Here is a 15,473-nt window from a genome sequence, read left to right as displayed (position 1 = left end):
TTATATTACAGTACATTACTTCTGGAAGAACAATGTATTAACTGACACCAAGCACTATAAAAATGGATTTATATTGCTTTAGTTTTCCTGCTACAAAATAATGAAAGTGCATGTAAACAGAGTATTTTTATTATTATTATGCACTGTGAAAGCCATGCAGAGTATTATTATGCTCTACAGCGAAGGCTTTAAGGAGATATATGCATAGTTATAGTGGGAAAAATTCCTTTGTGGTACTCAAAATGTAAAGTGCATCAGCAAGAAACTTACAGTCCTCCTCTAAAGGTAGATGTTCACTTTCAGGAGAAGGTAAAAGTCAATCTGTTCTCGTATTTAAGTGTTACAAGCAATTAAAACGGCTCACCATTACATTTACTCTATCCAGGGGGAAAACAGGCTAAGATTTACCATTGTACCTGTATGCCGTGTTATAATAATAATAAAAAAAAAGAATAAATTCAGAACGGCTCTGTCAGAAATTACTAGTCTTTACTGTATTTATACCAGAGGAGGTCATAAAAGTGAGTTCTTCAGAAAACACTCGATTTACACCATCTGCAGTGAAGTACTGCGCTACCGAGAAGCAAGCCGATGGAGTATCGATAGTCTCACACACGGCCCCGCTGCTCTCCGGTACCGGCTGGGTAGCTGAGGCTCTTCCTCCCGCAGCACCGGCGCAGGGAAAGCCCAGAGCCCGGCGGAGGCTGCCGGCGCGCGGGGACGCCGCTCGAGCCCGCCTGCGGTGCCCCACGTTATCATCTGCCTTACGGAAATCTGCCGCGACTGGCTCGCGCCTGCGGCTTTTCAGGCTCTAGGACCTCCCACCCAACATAAAATTATTAACGTAGCGAATATAGATGCTTAAACGTTTGCAACGAAGCTACTAACGAAGCTAATTGACAGTGGTTAATTAGTCTCAGAGGTGCCAGGACTCACCACAGACACCAGTGCAAAATGTCAAACAGGGATAAATCAGTCAGCTTTGGGTCTGCTGAATTCCAGGGCTGGATCGCCTACGCCTGAATGCAGATTTTTGCTTAAAGCCGTTTCCTACTAAATGCTGGTTTCTGTCCTCCTCTTTCCCTGAATTTGGAAACGTTTAGCCACTTAGGGGCAAGATAACATCACACACTCATAAAATGGTAACCTACGACTTCCATAACAATATGCAGTTCAATATGCGGCTGCTGTTTTCAACCCGCACAGAGGTTGGGCGCAGTGGTAACTAGTAGGCACAAGTGTAACCTCTATTCCATTGCAAACTGCTTAAACAAATAGCCACTAATTCGGCCTACTTTCAGGCACTACTACCTCAAACACACCACTTCCAAAAAGAATCTCATGAGCAGTATCACTTTTTTCAGCCATAAAGAGTCTAGTTAGGTGTTTAACGGAAATGAAAGTATGAAGCTGTTTCAGTCAGTGTAAATAATTGTGTAGCACGGCCAATTTTCCCTGAGCTATTAATATAAAACCTAGATTGTATTTCCAGTGTCTACAATATGTTTAAGCAGCTTATTTAATTTGTTGTTCATTCAGTGTAAGCTTAAAGTAAATCTCTGACTGACTTGAATAACTAATAATTTCAATGTTTTCCTTAATTTCTCTCAAGCCATTTTTTCTGATGTCTTTAAAAAAACCTTGTTTACTCTGTCTTAAACTGATAGYGGAGGATAGCTACTGAGCTGTCTCAATGAACATTTTCTGCAGAGATYGTCCTTAGCAGTGTGAGACCAAACAGATATTTTGCAAGGCAGAAAAAGAAGAATGAATTCAAACTAGCATGTGATTGAAGTAGCTCTTGACTTTGCTCCACTGTATTTTTGAAGTGCTCGAGCGTCCTTCTGCAATCGCTTTTTTATCTCTCAGAATTGTATTTCCTTAGCAAATCTTACCTACGCATCTGAAAAAAATAATTGAGGTTATTTTCATGAACTGAAAGAGAAATAGGTTTTACTGGCTCATTTCTCAATGGCAGAAGGTCATTTATGATGAGTTTCCATTTGCTAGTGCTAACGATGTAAAGCTTCCTTCCTTATTTGACTATGTTGATATTAGATTTTGCCACTGCTCATGGCATGTAGGTCACTAGTCTCCCTTTTTGATCAAGGGCTGAGGTCAATGTCTTGAGTGGAGGCACTTATGGACAATTTAAAACTGTATCTTTTACCAGAGTTTTTAAGTCATCGGTTTCTCTTTATCAACTGTATCCATATGTCATTTTCTTTCCAATAAAATTAGTATACCACATCCACTTGACATCCATGTACTTGTCACTCAGCTCGATTAGTTACATATTTTTTGAGACAGTTTGCCATTTCAAGAAATCTTTGTAGCTCTCCTTTACTGCATCAGACRTACTGCCTGTTCATCTTGCTGCATTAACTTTTCTCCCAGGTGTGCTATTTTTGTTACTTTTACAATGTTACTAGTAGAGTTCTACTTCTATCTTTTTCCAAAGCTCCTGGAAGCATTTTTTTTGTTTGTTTACCTCCTTAGATCAAAACATTTTTTCTACTTTTTTCCCCCCAGTATTTTCCTGGGGTGCCAGAACAGCTTGAAAAAACATAAAGGAAACAATGCTTCTCATAGCAAACGATGAACTGAATGTGAAAAAACATATATATTCTACTTTTTTCTAAGGGCAACTTACAGCCCTGCTTTCAAACATGGAAAAATAGTGGATGTCAACTACTTCCATAAAACGTTCCCTCTTGCATTTGCTTGAAGGTATTACCTTTTCACACCTTTGGACAGTATACAAAGCGTTTTAATTTTTTAGTTTTTGTCCTATCACTGTAACTTTTACTCCTTTCCTCTGCTGTTTACTAGATTGATGACATATCTGCAGTTTTCCCAGGAGTGGGACACTTGGTGTTTAAAACCCTACATTTATCTCTAGATATCTTTACACAGAGCCGAATGAGCCATCCGCTCTGAAACATCAGGAAGCCTGATTTGTGTTCAATGAGTATGTCCTTTGGTTGAGACCAAAGCTCTGGTATACTTTAAACCAGTAATGGGTACTTATCCTATTACAAGTGAGCTTTTTCAATTAGTTTTTTGCCTGCTGCTACCTTACAGACTCCCTTACTAGTTATAAAATCATCATTGAATATCATGAGTTTCAGCATTTGCTTTCTCTGTAGCTGCTTTCACAGAGCTAATGTCACCACTCCTGCTAATCCAGAGTCCTTTGCATCTGTTTCCCKATTAAAAATTAAAGAACCATTTATTTGCTTTAATTCTATTTACCTTCCTCTGCTCTTAAAAAAGATCCCATTGAGTCGGGAGTACCCTTGTCAACAYACTACCTCAAGAACGTGTACGCTCTGCTCATTCATGCAAAGTGATAAATTCACTGCCGTTTGCATAGCTTCAAAACGCCAAACGTGGTCTTTGCCCAGCACGTACGGCTCCCCAGGCTGTGCAAGCCCTCCTCTCGTCTTCCTTTATCAAGTCCTCCAAACACTGTCAGCCTCCTACATAACGCACTACAAACAGGTGAGTGCTTGTCATGGCACAGATAATCCTGAGTCTTTGGGCACTCACAAAGAGCTTTGTTCCAAATCTTAGTAGCGATGTGCAGTCTCCCAAAATTGAAAGACTGTGAGAAAGTGAAAGACTTGTAAATCAGTCACAAAATTCTCTGCTTTTCCTTCTGTACAAGCTGTTTAATAATACATCACTCAAGCGTTTCGTTTTATGTGGAATGCAGGTCTTCTCAAATTACTATAATATACTTTAAAAATTAATTCCATCTATCTGACTTAAATAAAAATACTTAAATTTACCAAGCTAGCTGTAGTCAGAAATTTTGTTTTTCAGGTTCTTTTTTAGTTTCTATTTTTTCACTATTTTCAGATTGTCTGATTTTTTCTGGCTTTGCTTTCTTGCAGATACTGAATTAAACACTATTAAAGCCTCACAGTGCCAAAGGTCTGATGCAGAGCTTGAGAAAAGTATTCGGTCCTTCTACTAACTGTTTCCTGAGTTAATTCTGCTCCTGGTGCCACACACCGCTCAGTTACTGCACAGAGGTCTGACAGGTCTGACCATTTCTGGAAGCCCCCAACCCAGCTGCTCAGCATCATGTAATTGTGAACCTTTGTGAAACACAACCAGAAATCCAGTGTCTCACACCAGAGCCCCACAAAAGTACACAAWCTTCTGTGTTTGGGGAATCCCAAAAGTTCAAAAATGTGTAAAGCTCCTTGCAGAACACCTAAAAAGCATGATGAAACCAGATGACTGGAACGAAGAAAGAGAAGAAAAGAGGAGGGGAGATAACACAAGGAGAGAGCTGCAAAGAAGAGGAGAAGCAACAGGAAGATGAAAGGTATGGGGAAGACAGATAAAGCAACAGAGATTAAGGGCAAAATGGAAAAGACAGAAGATGAGAAAAGAAAACAGCGGTTAGGAGCCCTCGCTATTGTTAATTGCCTGCATGCGATCTTGAGCTGCATCTTGAAACACATCACAAAATGGACATATATTTTACAGTCATAAACTAGACTGCACAGTTGTAAAAAAAAAAAATATGTCTTATTCCCAATAGTATTACTGAGACTCACAAGAGGTTATTTTCAGCTCATGAGCATCATTACTAGCAGCATGTCTAAATATAGATGCCTTTTAAAATGTATTAATTCTTCCTTGAAAACCACACCTGCTTAAAATAGTTTACTGTAGCAACTTCTGCTCATTGTGTGAGATTTCTTTTAAACTAMGAGGGAAACACCTCTAATAGCAAAACTATGTCTAGACAAGTTTACAGACACCACACTGGTATAYTGGCCTGAGACCAAAACCTGCTTAGTGAGTATCATTTTCCATGAGTAATCCAAAATAAAAACAGAAGACAAAGAATATGCACTTGAMTCTGATCTTGACAAACACTACAGTAATGACCAGCCACCATTTCTGCACATCTAACTGGATGAAGGTTATCAGAAACCCTGATCWTTCTTAAAATACAGTTAAAAAGAAAAAGAAAGCCATTATTTATAGACCTAGCAATATTACTTTTTTTTTTTAACTCATGGAAAATAGCAATCATAAATATCTAGAATATATGTCTAGATATAGTAAGAATTCATTATGGCTTATATTCAGCACTTCCTTATAAAGACTAATGYTAAAATTTGATTTGCATGAAATACTCTAATTCTGTATTTGTCAATAAATCCTCACATGATGCATCTACATCTCTCTACATCTCAGTAGTTCTCTACAGCTCCTCATACCCTGGCTATTTAATAAGCTGTTCAYCCTCGTTTATTGCAACAGTGAACATATTCTTCTTTCATTTCTTGTAATATTGAATGCATGATAAAAAAGTGCCACCAGAYTCTAACCTTGGTTGTTACCCATAAGCRAACACCTATTCTCACTCYTCCCATCCCTCCTTTTTTTTTAARGCAAGTAAACACACTGTAYTTGTTTCAGTTTTGTCTTTTTAGGCATCTACATGTTATATTAGTCCAAACACTCACCATCATCTTTTTTTTTAAACCTATAGCAGTGTCTTTTCTCATTTTGTTGTTGTCAATATTTCAATGAAATCTAAATAAAAAATATGGAAACTAAAATGGCTCTTTACTTCCACAGGTTTAAYGCTGTTAGGGTAAATATCTCTTTTTGCTTCTTTTATATCAAGATTCATAGTTTAATCATTGAATATCATCATCAAGATCTACATCTATTCTTTATTTTTCCCCAACTAAGGCAAGTTAAGCTGTCTTGTCAATGAAATTTTATCAAGAGCAGTTAAAGATGAGTTGTCAAAATATTACTTTAATCTGCCGGGTGTTTTCAAACAGTTAACAAATACTACATAATGCAATCTAAAATAAAATTATTGCTCAAATATATTGGGTTTTATAGAACAGAATCTTAACATCAAACTGAATACTTAAATATCATCTACAGAATTAATTCCATTTTCAAATAGTATACCTAATATTCTGCAAAAGCCTTCAGGTAACACCATCACATGTTTCTTGTTACCTGCAATAGCATATTTTTTGAATGAAAGAGATCCCATCCTCCTCTTTCCTGCAAGAGATACTCAGTATGACTTGAGCTACATGGTCAGTTTGGGCAATATATGCAGAGTGACAGCTGAAATATTTTTAAAGCTACTGTTGTGGGCTAATTAATACACTAATAGAACAGAACTTYCAACCTTTGGGAGACATATTATAACACACAAAGTCATTTCCTTCCACCTGTCTGGAGCAGACTTAGACATAATTTCCATAATAGTATTTACACATACCATCTTCATCTGTCTGAATAATAGTCTCCTCGCTTTCCTTCCTCCCTTCGGGGTTAGTTAAGATCATTTTGAGGCTGACGTTGGTGTAAGGAGGCAGGTGATCCACAACGTGCTGGGGTGCTTTGGGGTCCATGTCCAAGCAGTCTGCCTTGCTCTCGTTGTGCCCACAGAAGTAGTGGTAGCATATGGTGACGTTGAAAGTGTGGCACCGAGTGATGTTGTACCCCAGTGATTCCCAGTCCACAGCAATGTGTCTGGCCTGGATTTCAGCGATCTTTAAGGTTTTTGGTGTTCTCATAGGCTCTAGAAAACAGATTATAACGAGGAAAAGTGTTGTTAATGTTCTTCATGCTTGTACTGAGCTGTAAATTGTTAGGTAATATGCAGAGAAACATGGAAGCAAAGCAGACACTCAATAAACACAAACTTACACAAACCCATTCACAAACTGGATGCTTTGTACAAGGTACCCTGAAGGGGGAAAAGAAAAAAAAATGTCACAGTCTCTATGTTTTTACTTCATTCTTCTGAAACATTTCTTTGCAGGTTTCAACCAAGGATTAAGACTTAGTAACAGTGAAAAAAAAAAAAAAAAAAAAAAGGAACTTTTAATTAACAATGCAACAATTCAAAGCAATTGAAAACACAGACAGCAGATGCCAGAAGAGTGACCAAGAGCCAAGAGCTGTCACCACTAGCTTCCTTTCTTGATTTCTCCTTAACTTTTTTTTACCTGAGTAAATTAGATAATATATCACAGTCGTGAAGAACCAACATTCACTGCGCTATGATTTATGATACCACCAAGCAATGCTGTATTCTAATTACACTAATTACCTTACTAAACTAACAGTCACAAAAATGATGCAGATATTAATTAATGTTTATCATTTTAGTAATAAGGTAATTCACCCAAACAAAAAACTTCAGAAATATTACGAAAATGCTTTTGGATATTCCTGTTGTATCCTGCCTTCTTTCAAACACCATAACTTTTCACGGATTTTCTCTGTGCTGGTGATCACTGAGCCAAGCTCAACTGCTCTCCACTGTTGGATTTCCACCAGCAGAATATGTGATACTCCCCAAGCTGTCGTCAATCTTTCATTGTCTCTGTAGTACATTCATTCCTCATGCAAGACTAACTTTTATTGTTGAACTTAATTAAAATGATTACACAATGAAAATCATGACCATGACTATATATACTAGAGTTTCACTAGATTATACTGAGAGAATCCCTATATCCTGCTAACATATAGTTGTTTGCCAGAGAAAATAAAGCCTCCTTGAGGTACAGCTTCAGCTTCGTGCCCTTGCTGGTGTAAGGTCAGACCAGTTGAGATTATCCAAGCAAGTGAAATAAAGGATTTCTCTTTCTAGGATTAACTCTCCCGTGTAACTTGCATTTATGAAATGAGAGCCCCAACCAAGCTAACAATCAGCCAAAAGCACAGATGGTATCTTGGAATGAGGAAACGTGMATCAGTGTAATCTAGTCAGGATGCAGTTTGCAAGACAAACCACAAACATTTAGTTTCAAGCACCAAAACAAAAAAATTCTAAATATAGGATAAAGGTATTTCTAGAAACACAACGACTGTTAAGGATTAAAAATCAGGCTTGTTTGTTTCCTTCTCTTTCCGAATTTTGAACATGTATGCCTCCTTTGCCCTAAGTGCTGATTAACCACACACATGGTGAAAAATACAAATGGAAAAACAGACTTGCTGGGCAGTAGGTTTCTGAACGTATTCTATATTGTGACAGTAAAGATCGAAAGCTGAAAGATACCACTGAATAGGTCCTTGAGAGAGAAGAGGCGTGAAGAGAAGGAGAAAGAAGGAGTTTTATAAAGTAAAAGATGGGTAGTGCTTTAGCAAGTGCAGACATAGGTGTGTGGTAGTCATAAAAAAAGTAGCAACATAGAAGGTCTTCTGAAGGATCTAGTAAGAGTCTTCAGACAATCAGCGTTCCTTTAGCCACTGCAAGTGCACAGAAAAAAAAAACAAATTCAGGTGTCTCAGAGGAAGAGCAGCACTGAACAGGAAAAATTTACTGGCCTTTTTTGATACGAATGACACTAAAAGAAATGGTTATAATTTGAGGCCTAGAAGAGTAAATATATCTCCTTCGCCAAAGAAGTATTGTTCRGTGTGCTTATTTTTCTTTCTAAAAGCGACTGATCCTTCATTTAATAATTCCCTCTTTATTCTACTAATCCAGGTTAYGTCTCCAACCCGCCGCTCTATTACAGACAGAATTCCAACCTGAATTTAAAATTTACTAGAAATTCAAAACAGATATTTGGCTGTGAGGTTTTAAACTATTAATTTCTAAATTAATAATTCTAAACCAATGTCTTAAGCTTAGTTTCATCAGTAACAGAAAATGCACTGAATTTCATCTCACTTTTTTCACATCAAGGCTTAAAATGCATTCCCACTATGCCATACAGGATTTTCAAAAAAGAACAAAAAAAATAAGAGCTTTGGTAATCTTGCAAAAAATTATTTTACAATTCTATGCAAACTTTACAAATGTATGACAGTATCAGAGGAGATATTGAAAAGCATCCTTTATTCACGTGTCAAAAAGGAAAGAATGAAAGACAGAGCRTGATCGCACTTTCTCACAACTATTCCGTTCTTTGGCAGAAATTAACCAACTTCTGCAATATTGAGATAGTAATTATAGTCTGCAGAGTAAACTCTGCCAACTGTCCCACTGCTGCTAAAATGATGCTTTAAAAACAAAATTTTACCCTTGCCTTTGGACAACCTTCATCTCAGGGATCTCTGGAGGTAAAGTCTAATTGTTTTAAATTATCACACCGCAAAGCCTCCATCTGTAARACCTCAGTAGAAAGCAATCTCCCAGTAATTATTTTTCTTGAGGAAAGGCTGCTGAATTTTTTAGTAGGTTTCCCAAAAATCTCAGCATGTCATTAGTAATAATTTTATTGTGGATGGGGACAAAAGGAAGARCTCACTTGACATTTCTCCCTTTCCCCCGTAACACTTAAGGGATTGCATTTTATTGAAACATTTTCTTAATCCTATTTTGACTTCATTTCAACTTTTTTCTGATCTATGGATATTCTTTCAAAACTACTAATTCTGGTAAATTCACCTACATTCCACCTTCCCACTTGCTTTTTTCCCAMCTTTCCCATTTCACTCATATCTAGAACTTGTATCTAAAGCATATAGCTATCCAAACTCACAACTTCTCACTGCCTTGTTGAATTAATCTATACAAAACCAGTACCCCCCCTTCCAAAAAGGAAAGAAATAGGACTCCCTCAAGGTATCTACTCATTTCTTAACCTATYTGCAGGAGTTTCAACAGCACTAACAATGGCAGAAAGCACTTGATGTTTTCCAATTGTTAATTTACCAATTGCCCCCCTGAGAAAGGTAAGCATTTTTTAATCCTTCTCAACGCCGAGGAAAAGACACAGAAAGGTCAACAGCTTGCACAAAGCCACAGGGCAATTTACTGCCAAAGCYGAAACTAAGCAGCGCCCGGCAGCTCCCAGGCCACTGGTGCTCCYGCCACCGGACAGCACTGGCTATCGGCCCCGGCAGCTCGGAGATCGCCTTTGCGCTTCGCGTCCCGGTGGTTGCACAGAAATGCTCGCTCCCCTGCCAGCAACTCAGCTCCAGCTTGTTCTTAAAGAAGTTTACACCRATTTTAGCAGAACAAGCTTGAAAGGATAACTCTGCCCAGGTAAAAGGTGAATAGCTGAGCACAAGGACAAGTTATTTGAAAAACAATTGTGTGACTTGCCCACACCCAAAATTCACAGTCTGAATCTGTTTTAACGAGGGGAACATTTTTAAAGGTTTCTTGATTTTGAGTTTTGAATTAGAGTGAAGCAACACATTTGAGGATTACTTTTTACATCAAATCTTTTTTTTTTTTTCATTTAAAATTTGGGGGTTTATTCAGAATCTATTTTTTCAAGTCTTCCTCTCCAATAGAAAATGCATTTAACACTGGAGGCACTTCTTCGTGGTGGCAGCAGGAAGTGCTTAAGCACTTCTGCTGTTGAGAGAAACTCAGTACTCCATGGCTATTTCAGAGTCTTAAACTGGAACATCCTGACTGGCAGAGTCATGTCCTCCAAGAGAAACATGGCAACAAGCCATGTGGAGGGCTTGGGAGGTTTTGGTTTTTGGTCTTTGAATCAGTGAGAACATGTAATTCAGTGTTCATATGAGAGATTGAGGGAGGAAGAGTTCAACTCAGTTCTAGATGCAGACTGAAGGGGCCAACTGGGTAATATGGTAGTTACACAGTAATTTAGGTTAGGCTAAATGAACGAAAAATCAGTTTTTTTTCATATATCTCCCCCAACAAATACCTTTGCCTTCTTCAACTTTCCTCCTTTTGTCCTTCCTTGACCACCACTTCACCAATATCCATATGCTTTAATTCATTATCACAGGGTCCTCCACAACAACTTCCACTGACTTCATCTGGAGAGAGCTCTGCAGATGATCTTAATGAGAATTAACTACTTTTCCCTGCAGCTCTGCCACTTTCCAGCTTAGCTAGCTAGTGCTCCTTTTCTGACACCCATGTTGGTAATGTCAGCATCTGTTTACTGAATTATAGATATCTGTATCAATATATCTCCTTGCTTCACCTYATGTCTTTTCCTCCTTCACTGTAGTCACACTGGTTAATCATCAATAATGATTTTCCCTATCAAACCCACAGCATCATCCTCTTTAACCTCTCCTCAGAGCATACTCACCTCTAACACCTCCTGCCCACGCTGCTGCTGCTACAACCTCCCTGCGGATCTCCAGAAACTCCCGCCTCTGCTTACAGCCGGCCTCTCTCTCTGCCTTCAGCTCACAACAGCTGGGAAAACTGAACTCAGTTATCTTCCTCCTCATCCCCTTTATCTCTTGGCACATGAACACTGGCTATCACTCTCTAACTCAGACCTGTCACCCAGTCTGACTGTTGTTACATTTCCTGAACCAATTAAAAAAGTAGAAGCGCTACAAGGAATTCAAAAGAATAGAAAAGAAACCAGAATAACCGATGAGATCTCTACATTTATACCAGTTCCTCATTCCCTATTCAGGAACTGCACTAACTAGTGCATTACATGCTTGTGGCATTCACTTGCAACAAWTTATGGATCAAGAAGATTTAACCTAACTTTACAGGATAAAATAAAGAACAGCTTTAGTAATTCTCCAAAGGTTAATAATCCAGGGATAGATGGCAAAAGAGACAGAACCTATTGACCCCATACCACCTCTCAACTGCAGGATAATTTAATATGAAGCTCCAGATAGCAGATAAAATGAAATTCAATTTCTTCAGTGCTTGATAAGCAACACGTGATATGACAGGTCAATATCTGAGCCTCTGTGTAGAGATTATCTTCATTTATACAGAGATGGCAGTGAAAACAAAAGCCCTCACAGATACAAAAGAAATAAGGCCAGAGTATGCATTTCCTCAGAACCAATTTTTAATGATAAAACTTATTACCCTCCTGTCAGTYAGAGAAAAACAGATGTCTCAGTGCTGTGACAAAAAGCCCATAGAATCAGGATACCAAAGTCTGGCAAGTTCCTTTGCTTTTGCTACCTTTCATCAGAAATCCTAAATGTTGATTGCAATGCAGTTTCAATTCCAYTTATCGGTGGGGGAAAGGGAATAGGTYTASTGACCAGCAGATAAAACACTGTAGAAATGGAAAACAATAAGACAAATTTTAAAGCACAWGAACACTCTTCAGATAAAAAGGCAGTGCTCCTTGAATACCAGCATATACTGTCATTCAGTGTATACTGTCAGTGTATATAACTCTTTAATCAAGGTTGATTTTTTTGATTTTCTTCTCTTGAACTCTTTCTAGTAAGGCATTACCCTCAGGAGCTGACTTCATATTTCTATTTTAACTACACTGACTGAAACTCATGTTAATTTTAACAGCAACCCAGGTCAATTTGATTGGTGACACAGAAGGAGAAAACTAACTGCAAGAAACTTAGGTCTTGGAGGGTGAGATGCATTGCATAAATTCATKTATGTTTTGAGGGAACAGTAGAGGGATATGAGGGTTATATTAAATAAAGACTCTGATATACAAAAGCAAATGTATGACAAATATTAAAAGAGTAGAGTCAATTTGATTTCAGATAGCAGCCTTGTAATTTAAAGCAAGTGTTTCTGACAGAGGCTCTTTTAATTATCTTGCCCTGACATTCTAAAATAAAAATGACATAGGAAAAATATGCCCGCATTCTTCTGCAAATATTCTCAGTCTGAACAGCCACTGGAATTCCCTAGACTTTACTTCAGGAGAAAATGAGCCACTCCACTCTGTCCTGCGGCTTCTCCTGACCTTTCCAGGACGAGTCTCACCTCGGCATGTGGGAAATAAAAGAGGATTATTCTTYGATGTCACTGTTGCTCCTGCTGCTTCCTTGCTTCATGCAAGGTCCTTCAAAAACAAAATRTTCCCAAAATTCAAAAAATGTTACGGTCCTGCTGCTGTAAAGAATCGCTTCTAAAAAGACTGCTGATAAGAGCATATAAGAGTGGTATGAGTGAAAAGCACTAGACAAAGCATAAATCATCAAGAACAGAACAGCTGTCAAAAGCACAATAAGAAGAAACAAATAAACAACGTTACCTCACTGGCCCATTTCAGTTGCATTATTCTCAATTACTACTTTTGTTATTAGTTAGCAATCAATCATGAAAAAAGATTTTGTAYAGATACTGATTATGTTCCCTCACGCCATAAATTCAGTTAAGATTGCTTTATATAAAAGTGTATCATTTGTCGAAAAGGACTGGACTAGAACTAGCATAAATTTCAAAAGAAGATTAAAGTCTGAACAAGAAAGTACATCAACCATAATCACTTCTGTATTTCTGTGGGTGAWCTACTGTCTGTTAAGGTACCCTTGAGCATCAGAGTCTCTTGATTTTAAATATCTAGTATATAGGTATGTACTTTTAAATCAGCCATCGAAACTCCATTTATGGTCAGAGGGATTTTAAAAAGCATGTRTGGAGCATGATTCAGCTAACTTACATATCTACTTCAGGAGGGGAGAAATTGTCTCTTAAAATCATGCAGTTCTCCTCTGACCAAGAAGGCAGCGGTGACAACTCAGAGGTGGACATCTACCGCTGCTCAGATGACTCTCACCCAGTGGCTGCATCTACATCAGCAAGAGACATGCTGTAATGGCAGTGCATGTGTACAATAAACCTGTTGGTGCTTGGGATTTGACATCCATGCTATAAACATTACGTAGTCTTTTACTAGCTGTAGTTTGGACCCTTGAATGGAATGTCCTTTAGTGGTTGGAGCATGCTGGATGCACCCCTGGGACATATTTTGCAGTTTGGTTTCACGGCAACGTGTCTGCAATACAGAGACATCTCTGCATTGCAAATCAAACTGTAGTAACTGGAGACAATGAAGAGATTTTCTGTGAAAATGTGCTTGTTACCAAAGCTAAAGCACTGATGCAGTATCTCACAGCCTCCACTAGAAAAATCTAGGCCAAGTCATTTACAAGAGAGCAAGAAACAAAAGTAGCATCCTGATAAGACAGGTTATCAACAAAGTTAAAGGATTGCTAGGTAAGGTGATCTGTTTTATAACATACATGATGAAGACACTGAGTTTCAAGGATTACTACTCTACAAATCCAGAAGAACTTAGCTCAGACTCACCCCCTAACGATCTAAGCTATACTCAAAATGCCTAAATTTCACTGCAAATCCCATGTGGAGAACCTACGCCCTTCTGAGATGATTGCGCCTGCGTAAGTGAAGCCCTTGCCAGGGAACTACCTACAACGACTCAACCTGAAACCGGGTATAGGTGGTRGGGTAGAAATTCACCTGTTTGAATATGGTTGTGGGGCTGGAGAAACTTAATAGCTGTAAAACTTCTAAAAGAAAGGTAAGTTTCTCCAGAAACTTCTAGAGAAAACGGATCCTGAAGCTGACATAAGAGCATGTTATTTAACAGTATGATGGTAAYACAGGAAGGTCCAATTTATTCAGACATCCCAGGAATGTCATGCATTTCAGTTTAATTTCCTTGAACACCTCTTTCTCTTATGAGGGAAAAAATCCTGTAAATCCTATTCAAGTCTYATCGCTCTAACTTAGGCAGATTTCGTTCATTTCAAGTTAGAGTTAAAGGTCAGTTCAAGTTAAAGGTGAAAAAAATGCCCACTCRTGTGCAAGTGCAAAAATCACATAAAAATCATACTACTAACTGGAACAATGCAGAGTTTTCCTAAGTTATTGGAATAATATTTTTATTCTAGATACACAGTTTACCCCTCATACTCAGAACATAAAATATCAGGACACCTGTCACAGATGTAAATGCAGGTTGGAAGGTCTAACTGAAGTACCTTGTGCTATGTCAGTGATTCCCTGACTTTAGGCAGCCAAATTTGAAAAGGCAGGTCTTTAATCTTTTAAAAGTTGGAAGCATTAAGAAATAGTCAACATCAAAGAAAGAGAATTCAAATGAAGTTGAAAGAAAGAGTACAATTTGAAGTAATTTCAGCAGTTAGACGACAGAAACTGAAAAATTAACAGGGATGTATTTCCACTGTAAAAACAGAAGGGATTTCTGGGCATCTCCTTTACCCAGTAAACATACACAGTAAAAAACAAATACATACGTAAACACAAAAAATGCTTTCCATATATCTAGTACATTCTTCTATTCCTCATATAAAATAATGCAGCCAGAATAAAAGGAGCAWTGGCACCATGGATTTATTTTGTTGCAAATGAAGGCTATAACGTGACTGCAGGAAAATCCGTGAGCTTTTTCTCCTTTCATTTAATCTAGTGACTGACTTATTAAGCCAACTTACAAATTTCTTATTGAACACATACTTCCGGAAGCTGAAGAAAACATCTGAATTATTACACAGATAATCAGCTGTACTACAGTAGTTTCAGTAGCAATGAGAAGATATTCAATATATTTTAGGACATACCTTCTTGGATGCAAAATATAGCTGTCCTTTGCTTCAGAGGTATAGTAAATAGATGAAATATAACTGCACTACTGACAATTACTTGTCCGTTCCCTCTTGATGTTACGTTTATTCTATTGCCTCCATGCATGATTAACGGTTTGTATATCCTTCACATGTAATCAATAGCT

General features: G+C 38.0%; 1 protein-coding gene across 1 annotated transcript in view; it reads right to left on the bottom strand.

The window, feature by feature from the left end:
• PTPRK (protein tyrosine phosphatase receptor type K) overlaps positions 1-15,473 on the bottom strand; it is a 431,918-nt gene that overhangs the window by 90,871 nt on the left and 325,574 nt on the right. The window contains exon 9 of the mRNA XM_085314395.1: positions 6,281-6,583. Within this exon, the coding sequence (XP_085170521.1) occupies positions 6,281-6,583 (303 nt within the window). The remainder of the gene's footprint in view (positions 1-6,280; positions 6,584-15,473) is intronic.

The sequence above is a fragment of the Rhea americana genome, unplaced genomic scaffold (genome assembly GCF_003343005.1).
Source record: "Rhea americana isolate MKP2758 unplaced genomic scaffold, rheAme1 scaffold_110, whole genome shotgun sequence".
Lineage (NCBI taxonomy): Eukaryota > Metazoa > Chordata > Aves > Rheiformes > Rheidae > Rhea > Rhea americana.
This window is presented reverse-complemented; position numbering and strand designations above follow the sequence as displayed.